The 16,629-nt window shown below is 40.0% G+C and overlaps 1 protein-coding gene across 2 annotated transcripts in view; it reads left to right on the plus strand.

Moving 5' to 3' along the window:
- Positions 1 to 3,239: 3,239 nt before the first annotated feature.
- Positions 3,240 to 16,629, plus strand: part of Tbh (Tyramine beta hydroxylase) — a 31,698-nt gene continuing 18,308 nt past the window's right edge. Inside the window, exons 1-2 of one of the 2 annotated variants that reach the window (NM_176711.3) lie at positions 3,240 to 3,336; positions 6,814 to 7,198. In NM_176711.3, coding sequence (NP_788884.1) covers positions 6,931 to 7,198 — 268 coding nt within the window. In that variant the 5' untranslated portion in view covers positions 3,240 to 3,336; positions 6,814 to 6,930. Of the gene's footprint in view, positions 3,337 to 6,717; positions 7,199 to 16,629 lie in introns of those variants that run through there. The other variant, NM_001298067.1, reaches the window with a different exon arrangement.

A 16,629-nucleotide genomic window follows, 5' to 3' on the forward strand; every position in this document is an offset into this window, starting at 1 on the left:
TCAAATTAAGCTCATAGGCACATAACAATAAAACATTTCGAAATTCGAATTTTGAATGTTGCGTGCGCACAAATGTATGCTACACTTTTTTGTGTTCTGTTCGTGGTTTTCAAAAGTGATTAAAGTGAAATGATTTAACTTAGTTTCAAATAAACTAAAGTGTATACCCTTTTTTTACACACTTGGACAATCAATAAAGATTTGCTTAAAAAATATATTTATCCAGTGATCTATTTTAAAAAAGTCAAACTTAAAGTTTATACATTCGTTGTATGGCATAAACGCTGTACCTTCGCTGGAATGTCACCTACCATATATTCTACAACAATTTGGCCGCTTACGAGATATTGCATTTGAATGAAGTTCCCATGACTATGACTCTCGCGGGGAATGGGAGGGAAAGTGGGCGCCATTCGGGACGGGTGATGATTGAGGCCTCTGGGGTGCGATTTTCCCGTTTTCTCAAAAATACGAAGAAAATATAAGAAAAGGTCTTGAGAATGAAGACGAGTCAAGCTACTCAAGGCGATGGAGAATTTTTTAATGATGTTACTTCAGGAGTGCTCTCAAATCGTTTGAATACAAATTGTTCGCCGACTCCTCGATGTCCTCCCCAGTCTTAGGTTATATGTATATACAGATGCATACATATACATATATATACATGACATTTCTTGGGATGTATTCATGAATTCTTCATCTCTATCTGCTTGCTCTGCCAGTTGGCAAGTTGTGAAAGTGAAATGCGAGACATGCTACCCGAAAATCCTTGAGGCTGCTAGGTATGCGGGGGCCTTTGATGGGGGGGGGGGGTGGTGGCCATTGTCAATGAACCCAAAAGTTATCCCAGCCATGCAAAATATACGCAAACTGCTCAAGCTGTGCACACTCGCAAAAACTATGCATCGCATAGCACACATTTTTGTGTAGTTTTGGCAACATTATGACTATTGAACCATTGAAGACTTTATTTGTTAATGATTATAGTTGTCAGATTTTATTCATTATTATTTATGATTTTGGCCTTGGGATAATCACCAACAAATCGAACTATCTTCGAAATGAATCTCTAAGACAAGCCGAGTATCTATTACGAGTATCTATTTGCAAGATACATTCATTTTGTTACGGATATTTCGTTAATCCATTTATTTATTTATTTCATAGTGCACACACATGGACCAACCCAATTTGAGGTATCGAAGGAATGTCGGGGCCTGTCACTCACCCAATTTGCCCGTTTCTCCGCCAGGTGACACAACATTCTCCGGACGGAATGCAGCCGGATCCGGGAGAGTGCGGCAGGTGCGGCGTGTTTGTTGCGTAAAGCCGCGGGATGTGATGCCAACCAGCCTGGATCCATCTCAATTACCTTGCACTCACACCATTTCACCAATCCAAGTGGCAGGAAGCAGTTCAAGTTTGAGCTGTTCGGCTTGAGGTCTCGCTTATGAAACTACTAACTTGGCCAGAACTTGCCATCGAATTTGGCCCGCATGTGCAGCCCTGTCTGGAAGTTCAAGTTTGAGTGGTTCGCCTTTGAAAGGGGACTTCGATTCGAGTTGCAAGTGGTTCAGAGCTTTTCGCTAAAAGTTGCAGCAATTACAAGATAGATGGGAAAACATACTGCAAATTATTAGTTAAGTGAGTTCTGCGTGTAAGGATAATGTATGAGTTAAAACCATGTTATCTCGTAGAAATAACTTTTGACTCGCTGATGATTTTAATGGATCTAGGAACTTCTTAATGCAATGTTAAAGTTAAGAACTATATACTCAGTTATTGTATTAAATCGTTAGCAGGTAAATACATACATATCTCACTGATTGTCATGCAGGCACAGGAATGCCAGAATATCGAATGTAATAAAGGCCTGGCGAAAAGCGACAGGAGCAAACACATCCATACTCGTTTGCCGAAGCTTCTGTCTGTCTTGTTGTATTTGCCATTAATCAGGCATATCCATTTACATGTGATGAACTTTATCCCTTAACCTGTTTACATGTAAATTACTTGCTGCTCATTTTATGCTTCACGAAGAACTGGCAAACAAACAGATGCGCCATGCACAGCCGTATAAAAAAAAACACACACACACAGAAGTACAGTACGACTTTTGGATCACTAACTATTTGCTCAATTAATATGTCTTGAGTTTTTTATTGAGCTCCTCGAGGATAACAAAATGTGATCTACGTCAGTAAATCATGACTGCTCTTTAAGATAACTAAATTTGTTAAGTTCTACACAGGCAATGCAACCTGTGCATGTGCTGCATTAATAATTGCGATTCGTACAATGAAAATGCCAGCGCTGCAATGCATTTTTCATATTTACCTTGGCCTGGCCGGCCCCAATGCGATGGCACACACTTACGGGTTAAATAATATCAAGCATATGCGAGTGCCATTACATCCTTGTAATTGCCAAAATAATGGGAATTATGCGTATGAGAAAGTCAACGCGGACACACTTCGCCATCCGCCGGACGGATAGTTAATTGAGCTGTTGGCTGTTCGCTGGCTTACAATTCAAATTGTTGCCCTTTGTTGTTGCCTTTTGCTGTTGTTGGCGTCATTAATGCGAGTGTTGGCACTATCGCACGCACCTCTCGCTCGCCCGCCGCCTGCTGTCTCTTTTCGGCGCCAAAGTTTGCTGGTAAACACATTCATAAAGTAAATATGCAAACAATCGCGCACAGCGCATGCTGAACGACTAGTAGAGACTTATAAATAAGGATGAGAAATTAAAAAAAAAAATCTAAAATTAGCTGAAAATTTCCTTGTAAAATATAAATATAAAAATATATATCTTTTTCTTTACCAATCTAAGAAGTGTATAAATGGAAAGGATTCAGCTGGAAGGAATATGCAATTATCACTGTTATTGTGAACTCTGCTGTGCGTGCACACGCACACACGTGTGCCAGTGATGCCCATGTCGATGGCGGCAGACATATGCTAAACGAGCCGAAGCCCCCGCCGCGCGCTTTCTATCGCTCACCCACTAACTTCCGTTTCCCTCTCGCCGCAGCCGAAGCCGAAGCCGAAGTCGAAGCCGAAGGGCGACGATTGCTCGGGTCGGTGGGCCACGTATAAAAGCCGCTGATGGCTGCGCTGTCGCCTGCATTCTGCGTTCGGTTGGCGTAGGACGCGCTTTCCACTTGTTCGTGCTATTCGTTACGCGATTTCTCTGACGAAAGCGTAGAAGCGCGCCAAAAAAAGCGCGCGCAAAAACAAAAAGCCAAGCTAACGGGACAAAAGTCGCGCGCGACTCGTAAGCTTGTTTACTTTGCCATTATAAATCCGGCGGGCGCTTGTTTGTGTTTGTGTTGATGTTGGTAATTCCCTGTGTTACCGCCCCCCCCCTCCTTTTTTTTTATTCAAGCGCTCCTGTGCGCTTTACGTTATTTTCCCCTTTTTTTTAGGTGTTTTTTTTTTGTGTCGTTGTTCAAACAGTGGCCAAGAAATAACAGGAACAAAAGCTAGTAAAACAAACGGGAATTTGCAAAACGGAAGAGTAAAGGAAAAGTGTTGCATTTCCGTCGCTTCGTCAAGTTGGTTTGGTGTTCTTGTCGTCCCTGTTACCGTTAGTCTCTCCATTACCGTTAGCATCTTGGCCCCGGCAAAATGGTAGCAGGTGTTATCCAGAAAAAATTAGCACAGGCCAAACTACCTAAGTGAAATTTGCATTAAAAATAGCTTCAAAATTGTCTTAGTATTCGTATAAGGAAAGTCATCACAAAAGTACTCTTTTATTTATTAAAATATGCTTAAATAAGAAAATAAGATATGCAGTTATATTTGGTAGGTAGTTGAGTTGCTGCCTGTCGATTGTAAGTAGTCATCGTAATAAATGTTCACTGTACGGAACTCCAACGTTAGCACAACTTCAACCAAATCACAAAAAACAGATCGGACAGAAAAAAAATGGGGGGTGGGGCAGGACACGAGAGCTAAAAACCACAAGCGAAATTGCCTGAGGGTAAAAATCCCCAAAATGGCATCATAAAATCATTTAATTGATGATTTAGCGCAGTTCGTGATATCAATATAAAATTCACCATTATCAGCCATGTTAGCACCGCTCCCAGTCAGCCAAGAAAAATGGAATGTTTTCCATTCCATGTTCTTTTTCACAAGCATATTTCAAACAACCGGACGGGGGAAAACACCTGCGTTAAACATTTATGTTTTTAGCACTTTCTGCTGTCAATTTGGCACTCTTCCACTTAACAATGCAAAGTGGGGAAGCTCGTAAAATGTCGGAAACTCCAGCGGAGCAACTGAAAATTAAAAGCACATCTGGAACTCTTTATACGGTGACACAATTTATTTCAAAATATATTTTCCGAAGGACACTAAGCTTTAGTAACCAAAATGGTTTAGTAACCTAAGTGAAAAGCTTATTTTATTGAAAGTGCAGCCAGTTGTGTGATTTTCACTAAACGAAGTCTGGCAACAAGTAATCTGATCAAAAAGTGTGATCGCTCAAAGCCCTAAAGTTTATAAATCGCCCAGAATGGTTGAGCTCTTCCATTTGATAAACCAATCAAAATGGAAATTGCATTCTTTGCTCGTATAACGCAATGAAAAAAGTGCTGCGAATATATACTCGTATAGAACTTTCGAAGTTTTGCTTAAAAAAAAAAAAAACAAAAAAATAGCATAGAATAGACTAGAATAGACGGCATTTAAGTACTTTGGCAAAGTATTTCGGCGTGTGGCGCGGTGCACAGCGAAAGCTGGCTAAAACTTTTGGCACAAAGCGTTTGAGATTTCATTTTAATTCGTTTTCAATTTGGTCTAGCCAACCGCAGGGCAGACTTAATGCCTCGAGGATTGCTTAACTCATGCCCGAGTTGACAGCAAATACGCAGATCCCCCGCAAGGCGATTAAATTTGGCACGGTTTAGGTTTAGGTTAAGGTTTTGGATTCTAGCTTTTGGGTTTTGGGCCTTGGTTACTCAGCTCCATGGGTATTCATTCATGGGCCAAAAGTTCATTCACGTCAGCCAATTTGGCGGATTCATCAGCCACAATACGTTTGACAATACAAATATGTACGATATGAAGCTAATTATATTCATTGGTGCTGCTGCTAGCGTGTCAGCGAATTTATTTCAGATCAACCTCAATAAATATTTGCTTGCCACTTTTGTGATACTATATTTCAGCTAGAAATAATTACTACGGCTTTTGCAAAACATGAATTTGTTTGTAGTATTGTATTTTAATTTAAATTGAGCAAATTAAATTGTCCGTGGCAATTTCAGGCAGCTCGCCTTGTTGTTTGAAATATGCAGGAAACAATTTCAGTGCAGAGAAAATATTTAATTTAAAATATTAAATACTGTGCATAAATCATTAAAGTGTTAAATTTACGTTCATGCCAGCCACACACACACACACATTTTAGACTGGGAAATTCATATTATTATCTCTTTCGGTATAAAAGCATAACATGATTTGCCCTGCCATCCAGGTGCTGATATCCTTTTACTTTTCTTTGAATTCTCCCTTGAGCAGAACCAGCTCGATTTTTATCGACATACGTACAAACATACGTTTAATTGGAAATTTTGAGGTAGCAGGGTGCACAGCACACAAGGCGTTAGAAATTCTTTGTGAAATTTAATCTTACGCAAATAGCAATCTGTTGAAATTGAAATCTGTTATCGGGGAATTCTCGGCAAATTGAATTTCCAAAGAAACGAATGATTCGTGGAGGTTTTTTGTGCGCCACCTTATTATTACTTATGACCCAAAAGTGCAAAGGTGCATTGGGTACACGTTTAATTGCTTTTTATTTGTGAATGCGTTCCTAAAATATCCATTATATAAGCCATGATGCGAAATTACTTGAAAAACATAAACCAGCTTGAATGGAATTCCTTGAGAGAAACTTGTAGATTTCGATATGCAAGTTCCCTAAACGATAAAGTTACACTTTGGCACTTTTACTTTCCCACCAAGAAGTTGGATGACTTGCGAAAGTAAACCGCAAACTGATTAATGCCATTTATGCCCAACGAATCTGGCTTTATGTACCAAGATTGTCAAGGCTGTCAAGGGGGCGTGGTGGGGTGGGGGGTGGAGGGAGGTAGGTAGGCGGAGAAAGCGCCTGAAGTGGGCGGTTGAAAGTGAGTTACACGTCGCCGTTGTGATGCTGGCACGTTGAAAACTTTTTCGGAATAAGTTGAAGGATGTGGCATGTCGTAAAACGAGGCGTGGCTGCAAAGTACGCGGCCACGAAAATTTCCAAAAAAAAATTTTTAATGCACACAGGCACGTGAAAATTGCCCAGCGGCCATTAGAACATCACCACCATCATCATTATTACCGCACATAATTTACCCATCAAACGCCACCCATTACCCATTCCAAACCGATGTTTCCACACAAAACCATCGCGTCGATGTCGCCAGATAAATTTGCCATGTAAATACAATACAATGAACGTGTAAACATTTATTATGTGCTTATAAATTTTGTCGTTGTTGTCCATGCTCAAATCTGTCAATTGTCTGATTTAAATTGTACACGGATTTGTTTTATTATACCCGCTGCTTGAAAATGAACTGGGGTATGATGACTTTCGGCCATTTTGCAATTTAATAAAGTTTATTTGAACTAAGCTGTGGCCATAGATATCATAGATAGCATACAACTTAATATAACCTTGGAATTAGTTATAATCTATGTAGTATTCCCAGAAAGTTTATGAAAAGAGGGTATCAAGTAGTCTTGTTTATGCAAACACATCATCGATGGACTTCGCCTATCAATAATTGTGCAATATCAACATTTGCAGCAGCAGCCATAGCGAATTAATTTCAAAGTGTTTGGCTATTAGTGATTAGCGATAAACGATATCCGAGAACAATAATTCCGCCACCGATCTGCCGGCCGTGCAATCTCAAATCTCAAAATGCTTAAAATTCCGCTGCAGCTGAGCAGTCAGGATGGCATTTGGCCAGCCCGATTCGCCAGGCGACTCCATCACCACCACCAACTGGCTTATCATCATCACAAGCAGGAGCAGCAGCAGCAGCAGCAGCAGCAGCAGCAGCAGCAGGCGAAACAGAAACAAAAGCAAAATGGAGTGCAGCAAGGACGTTCGCCGACATTTATGCCAGTGATGCTGCTCCTCCTAATGGCCACACTGCTCACGCGCCCGCTGAGCGCCTTCTCCAACCGTAAGTAGATGCTTCGATATATGCCAACCAATAATTTGTATGTTTATAGTGCTTTTCATATTAAAAAATGCCTAGAAATGTTGCACAGCAAAGTAATTCCTAACTATCTAAACTACCTAACTATCTAAACTATTATCTGAAATCAAAATTAGTTCGTTTTATCCAGTTCAATACGAATTCAGCGTGGTATTAAATTATTTTGCTTGTATTGTGAAAAACCCTTATTATTTGTAGCGGAAAATAAGGTCAAGATCCTTGGCTTGGCATCAATCGAAACTCTCACGCCGTCATCTCAATTACGCAAATGCATAGGCGGGACAGCATTTTGGGAAGGCAAGTTCAGTTGCCTGTTTGCCTGCTTGTTTATAAAGCCTGTCCTTCCGTACGTCCGTTTGTCCGTCCGGATGGATGGCTGTCCGTCCGTCCGGATGACTGTCTGTCTGTCTCCGTGAGTGTCAGTCCGTGTGTACGGGTAATGGCGTATGTGTGCGTGTGCTTGTGCGTGTGTCGAGGAATGTGGATGTGGAAGCATGCGTGGGGCATTAAGTTATCAAGTGGAGCAATGGCAATGGCATCGCCGAAGAAGATGGCGGATTTGCGGCCAGCCCTCTCGACTGTGACATGTTTGTTTGTTTCCCAGCTACAAGCATTAAAATTCGCACCCACCCGCACACCCGCACACCCCCGCACAATCCGAAGAAACGCAGAGTAGGGTAAAATTGAGATGTAGCAGGACGAAGGAACAAGGACTAAGGACGATGGTATGCCAGACGGAGTCTGGGCCCGTGTAGGTGGCTTCCTCGCCTCGTAAAGTTCATGGCTTGGTGGCTTGTTCCGAACACCGACTACGACTACTCAGACTACGACTACGACGACGCCTTGGCTGGCAGGACAGAAGGCGTGCATTAAAAATCAATAGAAGTTACAAATGTATCCTTCCATTGCGAAAAAGGGGCAAAACATTTGTGGCGCCATTTGTGCGCTGACAGACTGACTGACTGACTGGCTGACTAACTGAATGGCCGACTGGCTGACTGGTTCGCTTCGATGCTCCACTGCCCACGACGTCGCTGGTAACTACAAGGGTTATAGGTGTTCCGGGGAACGGAATGTGGACCGTGCAGGTGTGCCAACGTCATCGGACGACTGATTTTGCAGATCCCCAGCCACAATAGTCCATGCAGTGGGATACAATTTATTCGCTCGACATGAAAGCGATAAAAACTGGAAAAAGATAAGCAAGCGGGAGTAAGACTTTTTATGCCAATCATAAAAGACAACTACACTTGCTTAATATCATTGATAAAGAAAAGGGTAGAAATCCGAAAATATTAAATTTTTTTTTCATTTTTTCACTTTTGTCGCCAAAAAATAATCAGTATTTTTGTGATAAGCAAAAAAGTAATGGTCCAAATATGGAATGTCATACCTCATTGAACTCGTAATAAAATTTCCAATCAAGTGGCATTCACAGCTAGAAATTTTTAATTTGGACCGTTTTTTGCAAAAAAGGATGATGTTACCCCTTACAAAAAATTTGAAAAATTACAAAATTTTAGATTTCTTGAAATCAGCAGGAAAGTGATAGGGATCGTTAGCTAAGATATTAAGCTGCACAAATCAGTCATTATTTTAGCTGTGCGACCAATTTTAACGAAGTTATGTCCAAAAATTCACTCAAGAATATGCAATTTTTCCATTATTTCTTAACTGGATTTTTCGCAAAAAATACTCAGTATTTTTGTCATTAGCAAAAAAGTAATGGTCCAAATATGGAATGCCATACCTCGTTGAACTCGTAATAAAATTTCCAATCAAGTGGCGTTCACAACTAGAAATTTTTGATTTTTTCAATTTTTCGCAAAAAAGGATGATGTTACCCCTTAAAAAAAATTTGAAAAATTCAAAAATTTTAAAATTTTTGAAATCAGTAGAAAATTGATAGGGATGGTTAATTTATATAATTAGCTACACGAAACAGTCAATCATTAATCTGTACGACGATTTTTAGCCAAGCGAGATGCCAAAAACACTTTAATACACGAGCTCAAGTCTTGAATTTGTTGTTGTTTGTGCTTATGTGTCGCATTTAATGGCATATTGTTTGGATATCAAATTGAACTCCAATCAATGCTATATATACACCTTCAATCAAGTACATTTCTATGAGTTTAGGCAAATCCATTTACTCGATACTCTTGAAGAGATGTAAAGTAAACGATTCGAGTGCCCAAACATCCAAACATCGAAGGCAACAAGTCCAAATTGATGCTCAAGTTACGCCAGCTATTTGATGACAGTTCATTGGTCCGATGGCAGCAACAAAGAGCATTCATGAATCATAAACGGGACAAACATTCTTAATGGCCATCCTAGCTGATGCTCCACTCGATGCACTGTGAAAAAAATAAGTTTCAAATCAAACGAAACATATCGTTGGGCAAGTGAAGACTGTGAGATGAGCAGGCAAGCAGCCCATACGATTTTGTTAGTTACTTCTTTAAAGTAACTAAGCTTTGACTAACTTTTATTGTTTTTTTTTTTTTTGTGCAGTGTAAGTGGCAGTGTGTATGCGAATGAAACTTTATATGTTCCTTTCGTATTGGCCATCGAGTGTCCATAAAACAAAATTTGAATGCGAAGCGTAAACATCGAAATAAGCAAAATAATTTGCTATTTTTTATTTCGTCCTTCTGCTTCATTTTTCCCCATTTGCTGCTCAAATTACGTATCCGACGTGTGGGCGCTCGTCCGTCCGGGCTGCCTGCCCACAGGACATCCCAAATCCGACATAAGTGTCTGATTAGTTCAGGATGGGGCTACTCCACTTATTTACCTTCGACGGTTGGGCCTCATAAATCCATAAGGAACTGACAAAAAAAAAAAAAATAGAAAGAAAAAATGTAAAAGAAACTCGAGTGAAATCACTTTGCTTGTCGTGTGTTTTTCTCCTATTTTCTTTTTTCTTTTTTTTTTATGTCTGCCGATTGGCCGGCTTACGAGAGCTTTGGAATCAACGGGGCGCCATGGCACGGAGTTGCCCGCAAAAGCCTTGGCCACTTTCTATGCGCCAGACACACGCACATGGTGTATGGAGGAGGAGCTCTGCTCCAGCTTCCTGCTCAATGGCCAGGGCCATGTTGTACCAAACAATTCAATTTATATAATCCGGCGGACAGTGGGTGCCCGGTGGACGGTGCTCCTCCGATTTCTACGTTCCAGGTTAATGTGTCACCAACAGACATCCACGGTGGATGCGAATGTCACGTTAAATGTATCACGTAACTGGATGCGTGTTACATATTGCTGTGCCCTCCCACAATATCTGTTGTATTTTTTGTAATTTGTATGATTTTTTTTTTTGCCATTTCCAATCCTTTTGGGCTTTTAAAGTTGCATTTGACTTGTGTAACGCCATTTATGCAAACGCACATTTGATTGAATTTCGCTCGCAACAAAGTTTATACGAAAAGTAAGCAGTTTAAGTGCGAAAACGAAAGGCTTAATTGCTGTCACTAGAGATGTTCAATTTGATTCAACAAAAAAAAAAAACTGTTCTTAATTGCTAAATTGAATTTAGCACGCTGTGCAGAAGATAATGCCTCGCTATCAACAATTGAATTGCAGTTCGCCAATGCGCTGGCATAATAAAGTTATTTGGATTTGATTAGTTAGCTTAAATATTTTATTTAAACTGAATAGTTCTACAAAAATGTTGTAGAATTGTCAGAAATCATATCGGTTATTGTTTATTTTATTAAAAAATCAAAAGATTTTTAACAACGTATTTTTCCAGATTTGTTATGCCAAATACAGTAAATTGGAAAAAAAGCACATTCTGTAAATTGCAACCCAATCGATTTTCATGAGAGCACAATTAAATGCTTTTACCGTTAAATCCCCATCACCCACCACCCAACCTACCCTTTAATTCAGCGGGCGTTTTATGTCTGTCGTCTTAATTGTGTTTGTAGGTCTCACCTTTTTGTGGCACCTGTCCTGACCAACTGCTTCTGAATCCAGCTGGTATTTATTTAATTCGCGTAGATTTTTATTAATTTTAATTGAAAGCTTTACGAGCATTTCGCTGTGCGCTTTGAGGCTTTGGCCCCCTCTCCTTTTGCCACTTTATACACCCCCACCCCCCCTCACCCACTTTTTCGCAAGCGGCGCCTTTGTTTGAGATTAACTTTGTTTTTGTTTTTTATTTCTCTGCTGGCTGCATTGCTTTTGTTTTATGTGCTCAGCTGCAGTTCTTGCTCACTTGCCCCTTTCTCCCTCTCTCCTCTCTCTCTCTCTCTTCACCATCTCCTTATTTCTTTCTTCGAGCTTCTGTCCCTTTCTTAGGCCCCTTCTGCTCGACTTTCATCTCTGTCTGTCTCTTTCTTTCGCTTGGTGCTTTTGCTTTTAATGCTCCGTTTTTGGTGTTGATTTAGTTGTTGTTATTGTTTGGAGACTTTTGTTGTGTGCAAAGTGCTCACGCTTATGTTGTTGTTGTTCCCCTCCGTTTTCTTATTGTTGTTTTTAGACTGCTTGGCACTAAGCTAACTGGACTTGACTGGAAAATTAAAAGACTGGAAGGAGAGCGTCTGAGATTTCTCATTTTCAGAGATGGAAAATCATTTTTGGATATCAAATCTCTAGCCAAAATGCTTATAAATCAATAACTGGAATAATATAGTATTTCGTCTAGGGTTTTTAACTGCGTTATTTATTTAACGACGATTCATTGGAAACCCATACATCCAGCAGATATCAATTTATTTATTAGTTGTCTAGCAGCTATATTGCTACTTATCTTAAATTTAGCCGACATAAATAGTGTTTGTCCATAATTCACACTAAATAAACTAATAAATTCCAATCTTCAGGGCATAAAATTAGTGTGCGTAAACTACAAAAAAAAAAACACTCTGATATTGCAATTTCGTTCGTTGTCGTCAGTGAAAATTCTGTGCAAGCTAAACTTGTCATTAATCAAGAGCAAAAATTACCCGCCAAAGTATGCTATGAAAATTTAATTAGATGAGTATTATACATCGATTTTTGCAAATTTTGCTGCCCATACACACAAGGATTAAGAAGCCATCATCGATGTGTGTGTGTGTGTGCGTTTATTTATTTAAATTAGAAAATATGTGAATATTGATAGAAGGATCAATGAACCGCAGCTGCCGTTGATTTATACGTACATATTTCAATTTCCATTGATTTTAAGATCTATAACACACATTTTGCAGATAATGTCATCCGGCTAAATATGGCCCTATTATTTATGCTAAAATATTTCATTTATCATTGCAGCAGATTGTGAGTATTACAAAAACAGCTATCTAATCTGTCCCGAATATAATGTCAAATGATTTGCCCAAAAGCGAAGCGACCATCCCATTTTCCCAACCTTTTTCTGTCACACTTTGTTAGGTGGCTCGAAGCGTTGTTAAAAGTTATTACCTTTCTTATCGCCAGCATCGTTTTTACTTACCTACCACCAACGACCTCGTCTCATCCACCCACAAATCCCCTTGACAGCTGGAAGTTGCCCTTGTATCTGAATTCATCCGGATTCGGTGTCCTGTTTTTCGGCTTTTTGGCCAACTTGGGTGCGACTGCAATCAGTTGACAATCGAGCAAATCATCCGCTAACTAAGAACAGCCCAAACGACTAACTAATGAGATAGCCCCTTATTTACATACATACATATATCGCAAATACGTATTAAAGTCTATATATAGCCTATGCCCATATGGACCCAATAAACGGGGGACATGTATTGGGATTTGGTGTCAGAGTGAAAACTTGACTGAATAAATAATAAGCTCGAACCAAAGCGGGCCAAAAACTTTGCCCAACATTTATTGGAGTGACTTGAGAGTTTGTTGGGCAAACTTTTAGCTACTCGTGTCGCCGCCGTTCGCCTTTCGGTGGCAGCCCTAATATGTCCGAGGCTAACGTGAGCAGTAGTATATGGTGTATGCTATATATGCTATATATGCAATACATATAGGATATGGTACGTGGATGGCACAGGTCAGGGGGTCAGGAGAGGCCAATGATGGCCATTCTGCGACGTTTGCCAATTTCAGTTCGATTTATTTAGTGGAAACCAATAAATAACCAATGATGTATGTCCTGCTCGCACAAACACTTGCACAACTCGTTCCCCCGAGTGCAGTGTGTGCACAGTGGTGCAATGTTAACAAAAAATAAAAATAAAAAGAAAACACTAAATGCAACTTTAATATTCATGTGCATTTAATACGTTTCGGCTGCCGTTGAATGTTTTGTAGCTATGTAGCTGGCAAACTCGTTTGATAAGATTTGCGACATGAATTTTCGCATTATTTTCGACTTCAACCACTGTTAATCAATTGAAAATTAAATGACTTGATTAATAATCTGCCCGATTTGGGGATAATTGTCGTTGCACTGTGCCGCGGGTATTGCCTGCAGCTCTCGGTGACATAAAATGGGAATTCCCCCGATCTCTGGCTGTCTTCCCATGTACCCATTTTCGCATCCTCACATCTTCCCGGCGTTCTGTCATTCTTTGGCGAACACAATTTAACACTTTGTCGCCGCTCGGGGGAAGCAACTAGGATAACTGGTGTCCCGCAGCTAGAGGAGCATTTCAATTGCGAAACCAATCCACATTCGCATTCGGAACCTAAAAACAAATATGGCGTCATTCAACGCATTTCCGTTTACATTACACGCTCATTTCCGCTTCGTGTGGCTTTATTAAGCGTCGCTAGTTTTTCTGTTGCATTTTCCGTTCTCGCTTACCATTTCCACCAGCATGGATTTTCCCTGCAACACGTGTGTGTTTGGTGTGTGCTTGTGAGTGTGTTTGCCACTTGAAGTGCGCTCAAGCAAGCCAAAGCCGTTGAGGAAAATTTTTCTTTGAATTTGCTCCAGTTAGTGAAGGAATCGAAATGTTTTGTTGGCCCCCAGATCCCCACTCAAGCCCCCCCCCCATCCCCCTCCAAAAAAAAGGAAAAAACCAGACTTAGTTTGGCTGTGTGCATGCGAACGTACAGCTGCGGTCAAAATAATAGGATATTATATGAGTCTTGCAAACAAATCATCTTGCTCTGAACATATATCAAAGAACTTTGGAAGATGGATATTGAAAATAAAACAAAATATTAATTTTCCATATTTCTATACCCATCAAGATATTTCGAGGTAGTGCTGCGATTTTAACCGAAGTTGTGCATCCTTGTGTTGGCAATTTAAATTGGGCAAATCATTTGATGCCACTTAATCCATATGTGTGCGTACGTAAGGATGTCGATGGTATTCTTAAGAGACCACGATTGGCTGACTTCGATGGTGGTTGTAAGAACTTTAATACGATTTAAGATGACCAAAGGAATGGTGGGATGTGGCGTGTGGCATGTGGCATGTGGAAGGTAGGTGGGTAACACAACCGCGAGACCTTCACGGAATGCAATCCGGTAGATGCTTACAACGCTCCAGGGGCAAATCCCACTTGATCATATTGGTATACAAACACTAAAAAGAAGGCGAGCTGCTTAAAAAAAATAACGATATGTAAGGAATAAAAAGTATATATTTCAATGTTATTTGAAGGAATTCTTTTCGGATGCACAGCGTTCACAAATTTGATCCGTTTTGCGGCCATTTGGATGGGCTTATCATTGACTTGGAAAATTGTTTTCGCCAGTTTTAAGAGATGGGGTATTTTGGATGAAAGAAAAGTGACTCCAAAGAATTTTCTGGGAATATGTAATTTCATCAGCACGAGTGAATGAGCTTAAAATGTATGTTTTTTCCATTTTTTGTTTTTTTTGTTTGTAATTCTCAGAGCACACAATGCATTAATTGATAACAATAACTTGACAGACAGAGCTGTTGAATAAATAATGACATTCAGTACAGCTTATTAAATATTAATACGAGAATTTTTGATTTCGAAAACATTTTAAAAGTTCGCCATGCAGCTGGAATGATGGTTTACTTTAACACATTTGTTTTCATCTTTTATTTTATATTATTTAAATGCTCACCTGGTGAAAGTGTGCACTTTTTTCTTTTTCTTAATAAGCTTTACGATTGCTTCGCGGTTTCGCAAGTATTTCGTTAAGGAAATCAGATTTTATTTTCCGAGTGAAATGGTCACTTGATTGAATTTCGATTCAAATGGAAACTGAAAGGGAACCTTCGATAACTTTGACCTGAATATCTACTTTTTTTTTTTTGCCAGGTAACACGGATCGGTTAATGCGCATTCATTTATTTACTCGCAGTTTTCTGGCCTCTTTCTTCGTTAGTGGCTCATTCAGGGCTTCGTTTCATAAGCAACATTTCATTTCTTTTGCTCAACTGCTGCATAAATATTTAGATTCAATTCAAATTGCTTTCCACTTTCAGAATTTCGCTGTCCTTGGTCCTCTAGGTCCTTTTGGTCCTTTTGGTCCTTTAGTCCTTCAGTCCTTCAGTCCTTTCCCCTGGCCGTTTTGTTTGTTTATTTGCTTTGTTATTTCGCTTCGGCTTCCACTTCTGCTTGAGCTTTATGCGGACGATTGGCAACAAAAGCTGCCAATTTGTATTTCAATTAAATTTGAATGTATTTGTGGGCACTTGGCTGCTGCTTTCTCCCCAGCTTTTCCAGACTTCCGCTCTCGCTTTTTCTTAGCCGCTTCGCGAAGACGCTTCTTCATCAGCTCCTTGGCTAAAGGGTATGCGCTTAATATCGGGGTATATTCCATTTGTGCACTTACAAATTATATTTTCGAAATATTTGAATTGAAAGATAAAGATAAGTGTCGAAAGTTATGGACAGCACTGCGTATACGTAATATTTTAGCTTCGACCAAGAGGCAACGGTGCGTATGACTTTTTAACTGGAATATTACTTCGCAGGCAATCTTATGATTTTAGATACAATCTGTTATATACTCTCAATGTCAGAATATGAATTTTATGAATATAATATGTTATTAACCGAGTTTAAATGTTTTTATCATTGCCCTTATAAATTTTTTTTTTGTCCAAAGTCCAAAAACTACTTGAAGTGTATCCAAACCAATGGGTAACTCGCAATTGAAAGCTGTTTCCCCTTGTTTACACTTTTTGCTGAGAACTTAAATCCATCAGTGAAGCGTGGGAGTGGCCAAAAAAAGGGGGCGAACGGATATTCCGGGAAAGGGGTTCTTTTCCAGAAGGTGGCGGTGGCAGCGGTGGGCGACGGACTGTGGAATTGCCGCCGCCAGCCAAGTGTCAAAATGGCGCTTCCAAGTAATTTACTTATGTCTAAACAACTTTTATTGTTGTTGCCGTTACGCTGCTTGTTAACGCGTTGTTTCTGGCCCAGTTGCTTCTGCTGTCGTTGCTGTTGCTGTTGTTGCTGTTGCTGTTGTTATTTCTGGGGCGTTGAAAAGCGTTTAATTAACTAACTGCTCAC

This window comes from Drosophila melanogaster, chromosome X, assembly GCF_000001215.4.
Source record: "Drosophila melanogaster chromosome X".
Taxonomy (NCBI): Eukaryota; Metazoa; Arthropoda; class Insecta; order Diptera; family Drosophilidae; genus Drosophila; species Drosophila melanogaster.